The sequence below is a fragment of the Antrostomus carolinensis genome, unplaced genomic scaffold (genome assembly GCF_000700745.2).
Source record: "Antrostomus carolinensis isolate BGI_N321 unplaced genomic scaffold, ASM70074v2 scaffold25450, whole genome shotgun sequence".
NCBI lineage: Eukaryota > Metazoa > Chordata > Aves > Caprimulgiformes > Caprimulgidae > Antrostomus > Antrostomus carolinensis.
The window spans coordinates 613-18,110 of NW_010289445.1; the positions used below are offsets into that span (position 1 = coordinate 613).

The window sequence follows — 17,498 nt, forward strand, 5'->3', positions numbered from 1 at the left end:
AAGTTTTACCTTTTGCTAAGGGGATCAAGCTACCAGTTCCCTGTTGTGCTGTGCTGGAAGTCCAGTATCAGCAGGGACTGTTCAGAGAGGAATGGTTGGATGCCCAGTGGCAGGAGGATTGGGAAAGTCAGTAGGAGGGGATTTCTGATTGACAGTATTTGGGTGGTGCAAGAGAGAGAAGGCCTCACTGGGGTGATACCAGGGATGATTATCCTGACAGCTTTGCGGGTCAATTAGCTGACATAACAAGAACCATGGTCTTTTACAGTGTACTCTAAAGCCACAAGTACTTCAAGTTAGTGTGGGTGAGGAATTTTTGTCTCTGTAAGCATTGTTTGCATGGTCCATGATGATCTGAGAACATGTGCTTTTACTTTTCACTGTTCAGCTGTGTGCCCTCCATTTCCCAGTGGTGGGGAGTGCTCTGACCTGCTGGGTTTTGCTTTGCAGACAGTGTTACCTTTTAAGGACACTGTGCAGGAAACCACGGCTGGAGGAGGCTGCGGGGAAATGCTGCTTCTGTCCTGTGACTCCTATTGGGGCTGAGGTTCGTTAATACGTTAGGTCTGTAATCGGATGTCTGGAGAAGGAGGAATTGTCATGATTAATTAATAAGAAGTCCTGAGAAAAGCATGAGCTTTCTCAGAAGTCTTAAATGCTATTTTGGGAGATGTCAGCAGGTGGCAGCCTCTTCCTAAAAATTCTCCTGTGGAAGCGTTCAAAATACTTGTGAATTTTTCTCCGACAGCCACGAGAGGTTGCTAAAGAAGGGCTTTTTCCTGCTGGAGGATCGTGAGTCCTGTCCTGGGTACAGACATGCACAGTGTGTAGAAGAATCACTTCTCTAAGAGAAGACTCGAATTAAGCTTTTTTTCCCTGTCTAAACGCAGAGCCCACTGACTTAAGGAGGAGGTGCTGCTCCATCCCCACAGAGCAGAGTACGTAGGAGATGCTTAAGAGATGGTGTGATATTACAGTCTTTTGTTGACTTCTTATGCATCTTCTGTGGGCCTTCTCAAGTCTGTTGGCACTACTGCTGCTTTGCCTTGAGGACCAGGGACACAGTGTACCTCTTCAGTACCTATGATCCAGCACTTCTACAGTTGTTCTGTTAACATTGAGCCACTCTGATGCTTTGTTTGCTTTCCTGTGTCTGGGTGAGTTACCATAGGCAGGACACTTTACCTTACTCTTCTGTCCTGACTTAAGTTTGTGAAAAGAGAACAGTAATGTTGACTTTCTTATGCAAAATGCTCTATTGACAAGAAAAGCTGGGCAATTGATCAATACTGTTCTTCACCTGGGGCTTGTCTTTGTGTCTGCCCATTAAATGGAAACTGTGCCAGCCATGCAGTCAGTCCAGCACAGCCGGTAAGGAGTGGGAGCTTGTACCACTCACCTGGCTAAGTCTGTGGTGGTTACACTTCATTACTTCCTTACCGGTTAACTTACTAGAGGAAGTGGTCTCTCGGCCATTGTCTAATAATGTTGATGGATTAACAGGGGAGTTGTCCTCTCAAACGCCAAGAAGCAGTGAGGCCTGTATGTACAGCCAGCTCCTGCAACTGGTGGATCATACTTGGAGGAGGAAGAGGCAGGAAAGGAGCTGATAAGGAACGTACCAGCTGTCCTGCTTCACCACATCGGTGGAGTCAAGTAGTGCCTTGTGCAGTTGCTAGCAGGTGCACCAGACTCCTCTTGGGGATATTTTCTTTTCCCCCTGCCAATGAAGGGAGGAGACCTGGATAGTGTTCCTGCATTAGTATGGGAGACAGATGAATAGGTGCTGAAACTTCTTGGCAGAGAGAATGTGATGGAGCCCGAATGAGTACACCGCAAAGGGTGTTCTGGAAGATAGCAAAGTAAGCTTTAGAGGTCTGTTATGGTGATGAGGAGAAGATGATCTTTCCATCTCTCTTCCTAGGCTACGCGAGGAAATAGTTGCACTTGTTTTATTGTACAAGAGTTCTGTTCAGATTCCTCTGGGCCTCAGCTGAGTTGGGGTAAGGTTAATATGACAATAGCAATAGGCAGTTGAGCTTTGAGAGATACTGCTGCAAACTAATGCTAAAAAGCATTAAATAAATTCTAATCAAACAGCATGTCCTGATAGTGCATGGGGGAAGAGCGAGGATATCCTTAGCTTCTGTCCGTGGGTGGAGAAGGAACTCTAACAAGAGTGTTGCGTTATTAGCCAGGAGGTCCAATCCCAAGAAGCCATGGTGCCCAGATTTCCCCTTGTGTGGGCCTCAGGGGGCTGTAGCTTCATATAAGCCACAAGATGACAGAAGGCTTTTTCAAAACAGGTTTGTTTTTTGGGTTTATTTTTTGGATGGTTTGGCCAGACAGTGGGCTGTCCACAACAAGCTGCCTTTATGAACTCGGTTACAAACAAACATCCATACTCTGGCCTGAGTAAGGCCACCTCTGGAGCACTGAGGCTTGTAGTTGTGCATCTGAAGGGAGGGCTGCATGATGCAGGCTGTGGCTTAACCATCAGCCCAGCTAACACAAACAGTGTCAGGTAACCAGGGGAGGTTAATCACAGCAAGCTGGCAAGATGCAGAGTGTTTTGCTGTGCTGCCTGCTGACAGTTTTACTTTATTCAGCATGATACCATCTGAGTGCATAGTTAGCAGCTCTGTTTAGCTAGAGTTAAAAGACTGCACTGCAGCCAAGCTCAAAAGGTTTAGGAACTGCTCATGAGAGTGACCCCACTAGCCTGTGAATGGTATGTCCACACATCGTTTGTGTTGTCCTAGAAGGCCTGGGTATAGTCTGGGATGGAGAGGTGCTGGGTGCTTTCTCCTCAGCAAGAATGGGATCCTACGTGGAACAATAATTTGTATTTATATTCAGTTTTGCAACCTCCTGGCTGCCTGCTGTTGTCTGACTTTCAATTGTCCTGCTACATTATTGCCCAACTCTCTCCAGTGACATGGGGAAGTTGTGCTCCTATTTTACAGGTGTCAGTTGATCTAGCCAGAGTAAATAAAAGGAATCATTGTCAGAGCTGAGATTAAAATTCAGTAGTTACTTCTGGATCACTTCTTCTCACCTTCTATAATTAACAAACTCAAGCAGAAAGTCAAATGAATTTTTTCCTTTCACTTCTCAGAGGAACAAGTACAAAGTACAATAACTGAATGGGCGCATGATAGCCTTGCACTTTGTTTTCTGTTGCCACGTCACTTTTTTGCTTGGAATTTAGCCTGCCCTGAGGCTCCTTCTGCTCCCTTTTTGCCTATGTATATACTAACATCAGCTTGTTCCGAGAGACCAACCAGTGCTTTGCAAATACATTTGTTTAAATTAATTTCTACAGCTGATTTAAACCTGCCAGGACTGCAGACTTGAGTATGTTGTTTAATTTAGATCCCCTTCCTTTTGCTGAAACTATCCTGTGATCATGGTATATGAAAAGAGAGCTATATATGAAAGAAAATCCGTGATCAGGCGGCTGGGATTGTTTTTAATGAATTCTGACGTTCCCTAATTCATTCCTGTGAAACTGTATTCACTAGCTCAGGAAGTAACAAGTAACTTCTCTCTATTGAGAGCAATTTGTTCACCTTGTAGCTTTGTAAGGGGGATATTTTGTTACTGGTGTGGTTATTTTCATGTTGGCTTTATCTGGCTATTCTAACCACTGTGTGAAATTTCTTCTAGAGACTAGAAAATGAAGCTAAAGGAAATTGAGCGAACAGCTGTCCAGGCATGGAGTCCAGCAAACAACCACCCCATTTATCTAGCAACAGGTAAAGTTCTTCACAGTTTGTGACAATTTGCATATGAGTCACAGAGAGATTTTATGTAGAGTTGTATTTGCTTTAACTTTCAATAGTTCCCACCTTAATAATCTCTGGAAAACTTACAAGCAATATATCAAAAACATTACAGCCTTAACTTTTTTTTTTTTTAAGTGACCTGCAGAGGATTATTTGTACGCCCAGCTTTGATACCTTAAAGGCCACTGATTTTTTTCAAAGGGTGAATACATGACTTTTTTTATCTAATTAAGTCTTTATGAACTCCAACACCTGCTTGCTATAAAAATGAAAGCAAAATAAGGTTACTTATTTGCTATGTCTGTGGGAGGAAAAAAAAAAGTTAATTCTAATCATGTTAATTTAAGCTCACTTTTACTTTGTTGGTCTTCAGACATTATCACATGGTTTGACAATTGAATAATAGAAAACTCTTCTCCCTAAAGGTGCATATTTTGGCTATCATTCAGTTTTCAATATTTCTGCAAAATCTTACATTTGAATTTTGTTGATATTTTTAATTATTCACTATTGTTACAATAATTTTATTTCCTGAAGCACAAAGTCAGTCTGTTCACTGAGTGGGCAGTGGGTGAGTTTAATGTTTGTGTGGAACTGACAGCTTGGGTTGTCTGCCCAACATGAGAACTAGTCAGCTCTGTCTCCTGCCTGGGTTATGTTGCACTGCCATATTGCTTTGCTTTTGTTTTTTTTTCAGGGATGACTGTCAAAAGAAAGTGATAAAAGTTCAGCTATTGCCTTAAAAGCAACATTACCATTTTTGGGGTAGATCACGTATTTTGTATTTCTCCAATAAGGACAGATTTTTCGTTGGACCAAAGGTCTTGGCTTCAGCCTGCTTTAGATCAGAAACTGCATAGTTTCATAATTTGTACTGCTTTTTAATAGTCTCTTGGGCACTTTCCATGCCATAGGCAGTTACAAAGCACCTCTGTGGTAACTTGAGTGACTATTTGCCTGGCAGTGTCCCATTAGGCAATGTTAGATCTGTTTTTAACTTTTATTCTGTAAGCTAGAGAGAAGGAAAAAAGCCATGACTGTGTGACTGATAGCTGTCTGTGGGTCACTGGGGAATGTTTATTTGCCTAAGGTTGAAGAGCTTTTGCTGCAGACCAGGTTTAGAAGGTTTGATCAAGACATATGGTCATGACTGAGGAGCAGTATACAGCAGTATTTGGGATTGCACTTGTAGCAGGGTTTCATGATGCGACTGCATTTGTAGTTTAGATAAGGACTTAATATCAGAAGCTGTGGCTGCTCGGAAGAGGATATATGAATTGTATTTATCCCAGGAGGGAAAGGTATTTGTGCAACAGTGACCATGGTGCCCAGAATTTCTTAAAAAAGTTCTAATTTCTTTCAAAGTGATTGTCATAATTGTTGGTTCCTCTTTCTGAGGTATGCAAACATGTTCTATCCTTGAACAGGCACAATCAAGGTTGCATTGACTATGAAGTAACAGGTTTCCATTGCCTTGCTCTTTCTGTATCTCGTGCTGTTGAAAAGAGTGCCCACTTGTTTTGCCCTTGTACTTCTGCTAGGAACATCTGCCCAACAACTGGATGCATCCTTCAGTACAAATGCCACCTTGGAAATATTCGAGGTTGACTTCAGGGATCCCTCCCTGGACATGAAGCAGAAAGGAACACTTCCTGCCTCAAACAGGTACTAGAGGCTCATACTAACCTGTCAATCAGTGGAACTGAGAAGGGTTTTTCTGGTACAAGAAAGGAGAGGAGGAGATAATATTTTTGGATATGAAGTGATCTTTTGGATCAGTTGACCCCTGTCGACCCCTGTCTTCAAGAACTGGACATTTTTTGTTGACACAAATCATATTGGATGTAAAAGTACAGCAGTTGGACCATTGGAGAATTTTGAAAGGCGTTTAAATGTAGTCAGGCAGGAGAGTCATTCAGTATCATGTGAACTTGCTGGGGCTAATGATTTGCTATAAAGAGACTAGAGGCAGAGTGAAACTTTTCTTCCAGCTTTTTAAAACAAGGCTCATCAGTGTGAATGACATTTGCACCCAGTGTAAAACACAGCCTTGATTTGTAACTAGAAGCCTTTAGAGTGGTTAAACGTATTTTTCAGATAATAGCTCAGGAAAAGAAGGCATTTAGTCCTGTAATCTAATTTTCTATATATTTTGGGTTAGAGGATTTCACCCACCAAATCCCATTCGAGGTCCTAAATGTTTTAAGGGAGGGGGGAAAAAAAAAAAGAAAAAAAGAGACAGACTAGTTCTTTTTTGTAAGTTCCCTTTAAAAGTCTTTAGAAGCAAGCTCATGTCTTTTTTTCATGTAAGATCCACAGTCATCTTTAAAGGGAAATGGTTATTTAAGATACAGACTGATGGTTGTATTTGATAGGTTGGAACATGGATGTGGTTTTTGGTAATACAGGGGGTGTCTTGACTTCCACCAAATATAGTGGCCTACGCCAGCTTTATTTTCTTCTATTTTAGGTTTCATAAGCTGATCTGGGGTAACTTTGGAAATGGGACCCCAGAGTCCTCCGGGGTGATTGTTGGTGGAGGGGATAATGGTGTACTGACGATGTACAGTGTGCACCACATCTTGGCTTCAAAGAGCGAGCCTGTAATTGGGCAGACAGAGAAGCATTCAGGTCCTGTTCGAGCTCTTGACTTCAACCCTTTCCAGGTATGCAACATTCAGATACTTACAACCAAATGGAACAACTTCCATATTTAAAAAATACGCTTTTCTTTTGTGTATAGACATTTATAAACTGAAGGAACAGTTTTATAACCTGAAAGAGGTGTGGTAGTTGTGACACAAGACTGGTTTGGGACTCAGATTTGGGTTCTGTTCACAGCTTTGCCACTGAATTCCCCTGTGACCTTGATCAAGTCTCTTGTCTCTCTGTAAAAACGTGTCTTGCAATACTGTTACATGTGTAGACCATTAACCATTTGAAATTAGAACTTTTAAAAATTTGTTCAGTTGATGTCTAATTCAGTGGGGCTCTGACCATGCTTGAAGGGACTGCAACATAAGTGAGTGATGAACAGAATACACGTTCTCGTGGTAGCAGAAAGGCAAATTGAAAGTTGTCTGCAGAGCCTTGTGGGAAGCCTGTGTCTCCTCAGAAGAAATGTCCTTGGTGCGAGGATGCAGGGCAAAGGCTCAGCTGGCCAGACACAGCGGCTTCCAGGCCTGTGTCAGAGTTTCATGATGAGTAAGACCAGCCACCTGCACATGTAGCTTGCTAGACAAATTTTAAACAGGTCTGTGCCATGGCATAGCTGAAAGCATGGAGGACAGAAATGTGCTTGCTTTGTAATCCGATTAGTATCTTTCTGCTTACCAGTGGCTGTGAAATTCAGCTGTCATCTGACTTCAGAAGTTTTAGGGTTTTTGCTTACATTTATTTTTAAGAAATCTGTCCTCTAAAAAAATGTGAAACTCAGCTGAGCTTTTCTTTTTTCTGCAGAGTAACCTCTTGGCTTCTGGAGCCAATGATTCTGAAATTTTCATCTGGGACTTGAATAATTTCAGTGTGCCCATGACTCCAGGGGCTAAATCACAGGTAAATGAATTTTCCTCTGGGCAGTACCCCTGCAGTTTTATATCTCAGTAGGCAAGACAAAAAGATGTGGGTGTGTGGAGTCATCCTAGTCTAGTCAGTCTGTGAAGGAGGAATGACCTTGATATCTGTCAGGAGAAAAATGAATCAGAACTGACTGATCAGCTTCATTCTGGGGAGGTGGAAGGAGTGTTATAAGGGAAGGGGATGTAGGCTGGCAAGCTCTGGAAGGATGCACTTTGCATGGATGGATAAGTTCTTTGTGGATTTGAATCAAGTAACTGACTAGTTTATCTTGTGATCCAGCTGGGGCATGTGTGATGGATTAAGAAGGCTTATTGGACCTTCTCTGAGGAATAAATTTAATTCAGGCTTCAGCTGAAGCTTTCCATATCTCATGAAAGTAATATGCGTAGCAGAGCCAGTGAGCCATTTAATGCATCTTGGCTATTACTCCCAGATAATGTTTCCTGAGTTTGAAGAGGAAGAAGCTTCTGATCTTCTGATGCTGATTATGTTATTCAGGCCAATCAACTCCTGAAAGTGAAAAAATCATAACAAACTTGCCTAAAAGCAGGCCACATTTTTCCTGCAATAAGCCTCCCGTTTGCCTCCTTAGCTGTCTCCTGCATTGCGATAGATACAGTAATGGCAATTAGCCTTGAATGCTTCATCATTTTCCATCTCACTGCACTCTTGAAATGTTGCACAAGATCATGTTTCCATTTAAGTTCATCCCAGGAGTCAGGGTAGAAGCATCTATGTTCTGCCTACTGCGGTTCTCTCTGGACTGATTCATGACACATTTGGCCAATGCAGAATCCAGTACCTGTTCACAAAATGCAAAGGTGCTTTTCCAGGTGACATTCCCCTGTAGAATTTGACTGTCAGTTGTACCTTCTGAGTAAAGGACTTTTCATGCTCCCTAATCTTTCTGGTCAGTGCTGCTTTTTTCCAGGTAGTTGATCAGTGATTGAAGAGAGGAATCTATATATCCTCAAATCCCTTAGTTAAGCTAGTGACCGAATCCTGTTATACATGGGAATAATGGGTGTGTGGCCTTTCCTTTCTTGGCAGCCTCATGAAGACATCAGTGTGGTGTCCTGGAATCGGCAGGTGCAGCATATCCTGTCCTCTGCCCACCCCAGCGGTAAGGCTGTGGTTTGGGACCTCAGGAAGAATGAGCCTATCATCAAAGTCAGTGACCACAGCAACAGAGTGAGTGGAAAAAAAACTGTGGTTCTGACTAGCTTACAACATGCCACATAGGACTGCAGAGCAGTGGTGCAGGCTCTTGGAATCAAGTGTTTTTATTGTGGGAGCTGTAGCATCAAAGCACCTCTCTCTTTTTTTCCATAATCAGATGCAGCAACAAGACCCCTAGCTGTTCCTAAAATTAGGGCAGCCTTGCATTCAATTACTGTGTTCACAGCTCATTTATGGGAAGCCTCCTTCATTTTAATCCTAGCTGTCTTCCTTTATCAACTTTGAACTAGTCTTTCAACTTCTGTCTGGTTAGTGGGTTTTTTGCTGTGTACAGAAGGTAGAAATACTTGCTTCCCACAGCAAGACACTGCTAGACTTGCTTTATGTCAAGCGTTCCAGGCAAGTTAAGTGCAGAATGACGTGGCTCTGGGACATCTATGCTATTGCCAGCTTGCTTTGCTGAATTTTCAGCCTATGCTATTTTTGTCTCTAGATGCATTGCTCAGGAATGGCCTGGCATCCAGAAGTTGCAACCCAGCTAGTCCTTTCCTCTGAGGATGACCGCTTGCCAGTGATCCAAATATGGGACTTACGTTTTGCTACCTCTCCTTTGAGCCAGCTGGAAGGGCACACGAGGTGAGGGCTGGGTTGTTGTGCTGCCTTTTCAAGGATCTCCGTCTTTAAAAGGCAGATGACTGGGAGACGGGACTAGCAGAACTGTGATTGTTTGCTAGGCCTACTTTTTCTCACAGGTGAATCTGGTTGAGGGTAGAGATAAGAACTCTCATTTCTAAGCTTAAGCAGCATTTCTGCTGCTTTCTTGGTGACAAGGTGGGAGACTGGACTGGGTATGAAATATGACTGATTTATTTCTGATCTCTTTTAGGGGAGTTCTCTCTGTCTCTTGGTGCCAGGCTGACCCCGAGCTGCTGTTGAGTAGTGCCAAAGACAGTCGGATCTTGTGCTGGAACCCAAGTGTGGGAGAGGTACATTACCACAGCTTTAAGTACACATGGTCTGTTTTATACAGAGTTGTGTGCTATGCCATGTATCTGTCCCTTCTCTGTATCCCAGTGGAGTGCCAATGTAATTTCCTGCCAGTATATCTTCTGCACTCTTCCTGTCTGGAGTTTTGTGGTGTTGTTTTGGTGGTTTTTTTTAGCAAACCAGATTTTAATACAAGCAAATGCAAGGTTTTATATCTGCAAACAGAAAACACAGATCATGTTCCTGCAGAGAAGGAAACTGTGATTCTCTGTGCTTTGTGCCTGTGAGGCATAAAGGAAGTCTCTTCATTTTACAAACTGGAGGTTCAAAGTCAAGGTTGTATTAGGGAGTTGCCCAATGTCAGACAGAAAGCCTGTGACTAGGCCATGAACTGAACTTTGGGTTTTTGAGTGCTGAACTAGAAACTTACTGGCTGCAATATCCTTCCTAGTTCATCTGTAGCTATTACAGTCCTCTTGTTCTACTGTTTTTCTGTGGGCTTTTACTTTCCTTGTTAAGTTTGTTATTCCAGACTATTCTTTCTGTTTACATGTTCTTGCTCATGACACCTTCTCGCCTTTTGGTTTCTGGTTTTCCCGTGTTGTTTTCTGATTTGTATCCCGTGGTTAACAGCAGGTGCAACAGTACTCACTTGTTTTTGCATCTTGTTCTACAATCAGAATCCTGTGGTATAGCAGCTTTCTGTGGCTTTCTGCTGTTTGGGCTTAATACACCATAACTCAATTGCTGTCCATCCTCCAAGAAGCAAAAATAAGAGACTTGTATACAATGGTGAAATGTAAATAAAGTGTGACACACTTGCTGTGGGCAAGTAATTTGGGGGAAGCAGGGGACTGTTCATGTTGTGTTTCTGCCTTCTCTCTTTCTGTGATAGGTAGTTTATGAGTTGCCCATTCGGAGTCAGTGGTGCTTTGATGTCCAGTGGTGTCCTAGAAATCCTTCAGTCTTCTCTGCTGCCACTTTTGATGGGTGGATCAACGTTTATTCTGTTATGGGTGGGAACCTAGAAGCTCAGCAGAAGACACAGGCTGACAAGGTAAAGTCCTGTGAACATGTTATGGCTTGACAGATTGGCAGTTACCTGACTTCTGAGAGCATTAGAAGCACTCACCTGTAACAGTGTGACTTTTAAGTGATGCAGTCTGTCCCACCCACAGAACGTATAGCTGTATCGTGTGGGAACCAGAAGCTACCTGTGTGGGCACTTAATATCCACCAAGTCCCAAAGGGACTGCATTGCCTCTTGACAAAGGTGTCTCAGTATTTCTTGTAAAATTCATTGATGTGTCTGAAGAGAACCAAGATCAAGTGTGATTTTGATGTTATATGTATATTATGGTTATTACTACTAGACTAAAAATAAAGCAGCACGTCTTTTTGAGCAACAAGCTTGTCTTGTCATTCGGTTAAATTAAATACATTGATACTAATTAATAAAATGTGTTGTTCTTTATTAGTTCAGAAGAAAATTTTTAAAAGTAGCTTATAAGCCACTATTAGCAGTTTTCCTCAAGTCAGTTGACGATAACTTGGCACATGTTAATATTTTGATACTGAAACGCATTACTTAGCCAATGATAGATGGGCAAACTCTGAACAGATTAAATGTCAGTACTGTCTAAAGTTTTACTTTTAATCTGGTGTCTAGTCTTTTAATTCCCTCCCTCTCTCCCAGACAACAAATACCTTACAATATGGGTTTTAAAAGAATACACATGAGCTGGCTTAAGTATTATTTATATTGTCATTTACAGCTGACTGAGTTCAGTTTCACAGGATTTGCAAGAGAAAGAAAATACTTTACCAAGCAACAGCTGTAGGAGATTAAGGATTTATTTAACCTATGGAGAATTTTCTTTCTGTGCATTCTTCATGTGCATGCACTACACTTCCACTCTTCAAAACTGGAGAACAGTAGGGTAGAATAACTCTTAGATAAACAGAATAACAAGTAAGAAGAAAAATAGGAGGAGATAATGACAATTATGGGGGTGGGGAGTTTGTTACCAAGAGCTCTCTTTCCTCTGGATTCCATGGTATCAGGACAGAAACTCTGTTGAAGACCTGATAGTGTGTATTTATTTTTTGAAGGTTTAGGGTGATTTAGATATAAACTGTTCCTCCAGGAAGCGGTCTTTGGAATTGGTTTCCGCTCAAGAAGGACCTGAAAGACAAAACATGTAGGTCTTGCCTGTGATTCTTTGTTTGGCAACCTTAGCTTGATGAACCTTGTGCTGCTTCTTTTCAGGTATGCTGGTCAGCTGTATTTTGGAGCTATGCCCTGTGATCCAGTCAAACTTGAACAGGGTTATCTTTAGCAAATGACAAATCTATGCCAACAGTGTTAAAAATTAAGAATGCTTGTGAGCAGCATTGTATGTATGTTCACTAGCTTCCTAAATGTCAGCAATCTAGATCAGAGGCCACTTTTGACACTCTCTTGTCTAGGCAAGAAATTCTGGAGAGATATTTCAACCTCATCTAAGCTATAAAGCCTTGGCCTTAAATTAACCCATTTGAAAGACCCCAGCAGCAGAAAGGGAATCAGCATTCCTTTGTGAACAAAACAAGAAATAAGTTAGACAACTTTTGACCACATGTTGTCACTATCTTGCATAAAACAAGTAATTTTGTAACTTCTGTGTTTATGAGCTGGGTGCTAGGTCAGGCAGTGTTTGTTAGAGAATTTGCATCTTGCTAAGGAAAAATAGCTTGAAAATCTCTCAAGGTAAAACTTTCTTCAGAAATAATGTCTGGAACTGCTTTGAAATACTGTTTACCTCACATAGAGGCTTGATTGTATTCCAGGAAGAGGTGCTGTAATAGCCTTTTTCTTCATCAGCAATTAGAGTAACTAAGCAATAGTTTTTGTACTCACTCCATACAAAGAGGAGTTGAATTATATCTTATTCTTTCTCCATCTGATTCTAGATCTCTTCCTCCTTCAACAACCTGGATCCCTTTGGCACAGGACAGATCCTTCCTCCTCTGCAGGTGCCAGAGCAAGTAGCTCAGACCACCTTGATTCCACCATTAAAAAAGCCACCCAAGTGGATTCGCAGACCTGTAGGGGTTTCATTTGCAGTAAGTGAATGGAGCATTCCCATTCTCCTCTGTCTTTCTCCTTCCTATCTGGGTATTTAATTTTCTTCACCCCTTTGCTCCTAAATCAAAAGGCTGAATTGTTCTTTTAGCCTATGCATTGACGTGTTCTCTGTCTAGTGCCTACCATTTGCATGGTAGTTTTTATCATTGCAGCCTGCCTCTCCGTCTCAGAAAAGATCAGTTTCAAATGGCACTTCTTCCTCTATGCTTCTCTGGCATTTGCAATTGGCTAAGCCTGATGGCACACACACAAATATAATGGTTACCAGTCTTCAGCCGAAGGGCTTGTGATATGACCTCCCTCATTGTCCTACCATCTGTACACATTAAACTGTTTGGGTTATTTGTGGTCACAGCTGGAGCTTGAGTCCACCTTGCTGAATGAAGAGCTAAGTGAGTTGCTTTTACCTTTTCTTATAAGAATGCTTACTGTGGCTCTCTCTGTCTTTCTCAGTTTGGAGGAAAACTTATTTCCTTTGGTCTTACCAAAGCTCCTGGACAGCAAGTACAGCAGAATTACCCACACCAGGTATTCATCAGTCAAGTCACTACTGAAACTGAATTCCTGCTCCGATCCAGAGAACTGCAGATGGCCTTGCAGTCAGGGAACCTCCTTGATTACTGCCAGGGCAAGATCCAGACAGCCAAGTTGCCATTTGATGAGAGCCTTTGGAACTTCTTGAAGGTAGGATGGCTGTGGTGAAACACAGAGGTCGGTTCTTTTACAGTCCTGGGGTGGAATGTGTTCATTTTGGTCCTCTCTAGCCCTTTGTATTCCCGTTCTTTAAGATATAAAATGGAATTGAACAGGCTAGTTAGTTACTTGTCTATAGGAAAGGCTTTGCAGTTGCAGTCTTGGTGGTTACCTTATTTTTCAGTAGGAATGATCATTTCAGTGGACTTGTTTGGGCTTCCTGTTAAGCTGCTGAACAGGATTTTCTCATCTCAGCCCACTGTCAAGCTATATCTGCCTGCTACCTGGGGAGCTCTACTGTTATTATTTCTCAAGGCAAAGTCCAAATGGGCAGTGAGATTCCCCAGTAATAAGGGAGAGAGCTGTGGTGGTGTGAGGACTGACTGTAGCCCTACATAAGATGATGGTTTAGTTGGCAGTTTGGTAATTTGAAAGAGTTGGGTAATGGGTAGTGGCCGCCCTTCTGGAGAGGCAGGGCTTAGCCTTGGTAGTGTTTGACAGGCATTCATAGGCACGCTGTGTGGGGTGAAATACTGAGATCTTTTCCGTAGTATTACATTTGCGTGGGGAATCATATCTCTTGACTAGGATGGCTGGGTGTTGTCTAGGTGGTGACAGGAGTCTCAGTCATTGCAACATTGCAGTCTTCAGCTGCACTGGAGGAGACAAGTCAAACTGTCATTCTAGTGAACTTTTATGATCCAGCTGGCCCATGGTCCTGTGACACCACCCCACCATGTACAAGATCCATTACTATTTATTGTCTTAAACTACAAACTAAGCTTCTGAACAAAAGACTGTCCTAATGACCATTTCTGCATCTGCCAGAACAGTTTCTACTGACTGTTTACAACTACCTTGTCCACGTACAGTTTGGTCAGTTCTGTAGTAGGGACTTCCTGAGACAGACAGGTTCTCCTTGCAGAATGTTAATCACACATTAAAGCATACAAATAGTGCCTGTCAATTAGCCTGCGTGCAGCCTGTGGGAATCTCTGGGACTGTCTGAAATCCCTGTTTCGGCTCCTGTAACAACCAGTTGACTAGTTTTTGTGAAGCCAGCCCGGAGTTCCGGCAACCACTTTGTCTCAGTTTCATACGGACTCAAATCAGTCCATTGTCTCTATGCAGAGATTAGTTTGGCAATTTCTAGACCATCCAGGAAATTAATGCATACAGTCATACCCTGATATGCAGTTGTTACCTCAATTGTAACTGTGACAAACTTGAATTTCACCCTTTTATCATTATTAATTCCATAGATTTTCCCACAGTAGTCATTAGGTGGACTTGTCATAAACTGAGCTCTAAGCTTTGCTGCTGCTGGAAGCAGTCAACCATTGGCAGTGTTGTAGATGTCTAGGATTTTACATATTTTCTTGTCTTTTTCAATATCCTTTGGGACTCAGGTGAATCTGGAGCAGGAATCCAGGACTAAACTCCTCAAGCTGCTGGGCTACAGTAAGGAGGATCTGCAAAAAAAGGTAAGGGGTCTTTCCAATAGAGAGAAATCTTTACAGGAGTAAAGCTGCTGCAGAATTGTAGGGTCCCTACTGGAAATGAGTGAGTGATCTCACAGCACACAAAAGACCAAACTGCATGAAATTTCAGCTGAAAGGCACCTCAAGTATCCCCCATTAAAAAGCAAATGTGGGCATTTTTAAGGGTATAACTGTAGCTGTACTGGATCAAACCAAAGGGGTCTTGAGCCCAGTTATCTTGCTTCCAGTTGTTGGTGCTCTGGGAAGTGTATAACAACAATGCAGTTGTGAGAGCTTCTTCTAGCATCCAGCTCTCTGCATCTCAGGGGATTCCTCAGCCAGGAAGAAGGTGTGACAGATGAAGACAGTCTGGCATAGCACTGGTGGAGCTGCAGGGGAGGAAATTCTTGCAGCAGCATGGAGAATGCTCTGAAAAGGATAAATAACATCTGATAGGCAGCCAGCCAGGAGTAGGGAGAGGTGGAACTTTTCAAACAGGTGAAAGAGCTGGGGAATTCTGTCTGGGGCTTGCCAGTCACTTGGTGGCTTTGCTGCCCAGGTGTTTGATTTTGATAGGGGCTTCACTCTGTGAATGTCTGTTACTTCTAGATCACCTCATGTTTGAGTAATGGGATCCCAGATAAACAGCCCCTTCCTGAGGCAGATGAGACAAATGTCGCACAACCGGATCAGGTATGTCCTGCACATCTTGCCAGTCTGGGAGAGCAGTGGAGGGCAGAATGAACAGAAAGGTTTAATTCCAACCAGAGTTGTTGGGCTCAATCCACTTGTCAATATCACTTGTTGGGCTTGTTCCTATTCTGTCCAAAAATTGTTCAGCTTGCTTAAGGGCTGGCAGTCGAGTTGATGAATGCTGGCCAGCAATACTGTGGGCATTGCATGTCTTATACCGTCAGTCTAAGCTTTGTCAACAGCAGCACTACTCTTGTTGCTGCCCTGGTGAAACTGCAGGTTGATAGAGCAATGACAGGAGGCATTATGGGTTTCCAAGTTGAAATCAAATTTCTATGAGCATGCTCAACCAAATGAAGAGTGACCCCAATCCATTAAACTGTTTTGAACAGTTATGAATTAATTAACCTCTTGCACTCTTTACACAGCTTTTGATAAATTCCAGTGATGATGTAGCTGCTGTTTCCTCCTCTTCAGCCTTTTTTGACAACCTCATCCCACAGAATATGAGCACATTGGAGATTCCTGTCACAGAAGGTACGTTCCATGAAATGTGTTTCTGCCTTCTTAGGAAAAGAGGAGAGGAGAGAAAAACAGAAAAGTAGAGATACCAGGAAGAATCTGGTCCACTGCAGCAGGTGGATACTTTAAAAACACATGACCCATCCCAGTGTCATGCAGCATCTCTCAGCATTGTGCAAGGAAATACTCTTTGCAGAGAAGACACCCATTAAAACTATAGAAAAATTTTAAAAAGTATAGAAAAATATTTAAAAAATATTTAAAAAAGTATAGAAAAATATTTAAAAGTATAGAAAAATCTTTTAGATAATGGAAGACTTACTGTCAAGTCATTTTTTTTTTAAAGTTTGGGTTTCCAACTCTTCTTTTAGCTGAGCTTCCATGTTATTTTTACTGCCTGCTCTTTAAAGTGAGCATCATCAGTGCATCTGGATGTTGCCCCTGTGGGTTAACTCTGCTTCTCACCTCTGTAGATATGGATGGACTCATCAGCCAAGCCCTTTTGTTGGGGAATTTTGAGGGCGCAGTGGAGCTGTGCATGCGGGCAGAGCGCTTTGCTGATGCCATCATCTTAGCTATAGCTGGTGGGGAGAACCTCCTGAAGGAGACCCAGAAGCGCTATTTTGCCAAGTGTAAGACAAAACTCTCCCTGGTAAGTGACAGTTTTGTGTACCTACTCAGCAAGGGAAGGCATGCGATATCTTGGCAGATGTTTGCCTGAATATATGTGGAAATGCTTTTGCAGGAAGTAGGATGTCAGCAGAATCTGTGCATCTCCTCTTGGCTAGGCATTTACTCCCATCTCTTGGGAGTTTTATGAGAACTTCATGTTGCCCACCTAGAATGTCTATGTTCTCTGTTCCTAACGCTATATTCCCAGTTGTTGATACTTGCTGTTCTGAAACAGGATATGTTAGATAGATCTTTAGTCTTGTCTAGTGTGGCTGTTTCTGTATTATCTTAAGTGCTTTGTTGGGCTTTTTTTACTTTCTTTAGAGACATTAGGTTCCAATTGCTATTAACACTGGGATGCTGGGTTTGGTGGATCTTAATGTACAGTGAGGTAGTTGCTGTGTAGTGGGAAGTGTGCCTGAAAGTGAGCTATCCCTGTGGGTGCACTTGCTTAAGGAGTCAGCTCATCTTTGTCTTCGGTGACTGACAGGACTTCTGCTTCCCTTACAGCTGCTTTCCTCCATTGTGCAGCAGAACTGGCAAGATATTGTTTGCACATGTGATCTACAGAGCTGGAAGGAGGCGCTGGCCATCTTGTTAACATACTCAAAGCATGAGGACTATACCCAGCTCTGTGGTATGCAGCATACTATGTTTTGATACAATTTTCCTTAGGGGAGGGCAACTCTAGACTGCTTACAGAAAGAAGTGGATACTGTTGAGGAAGGAAAGCACTCCTTACTCATTACAGAGTCATAGAATCATAGAATGGTTTGG

General features: G+C 42.4%; 1 protein-coding gene across 1 annotated transcript; it reads left to right on the forward strand.

The window, feature by feature from the left end:
* Nucleotides 1-3,668: 3,668 nt before the first annotated feature.
* Nucleotides 3,669-17,358, forward strand: SEC31B (SEC31 homolog B, COPII component; the record flags this gene model as incomplete). The annotated part of the gene is made up of 15 exons (XM_010170521.1): nt 3,669-3,758; nt 5,330-5,453; nt 6,259-6,454; nt 7,248-7,343; nt 8,418-8,558; nt 9,040-9,182; nt 9,433-9,532; nt 10,429-10,590; nt 12,486-12,638; nt 13,114-13,344; nt 14,763-14,837; nt 15,444-15,527; nt 15,956-16,064; nt 16,523-16,701; nt 17,232-17,358. Coding segments are annotated over exons 1-15 (1,999 nt in total), but the record flags the coding sequence as incomplete, so codon positions are not given.
* Between the last annotated feature and the right edge of the window lie 140 nt (nt 17,359-17,498).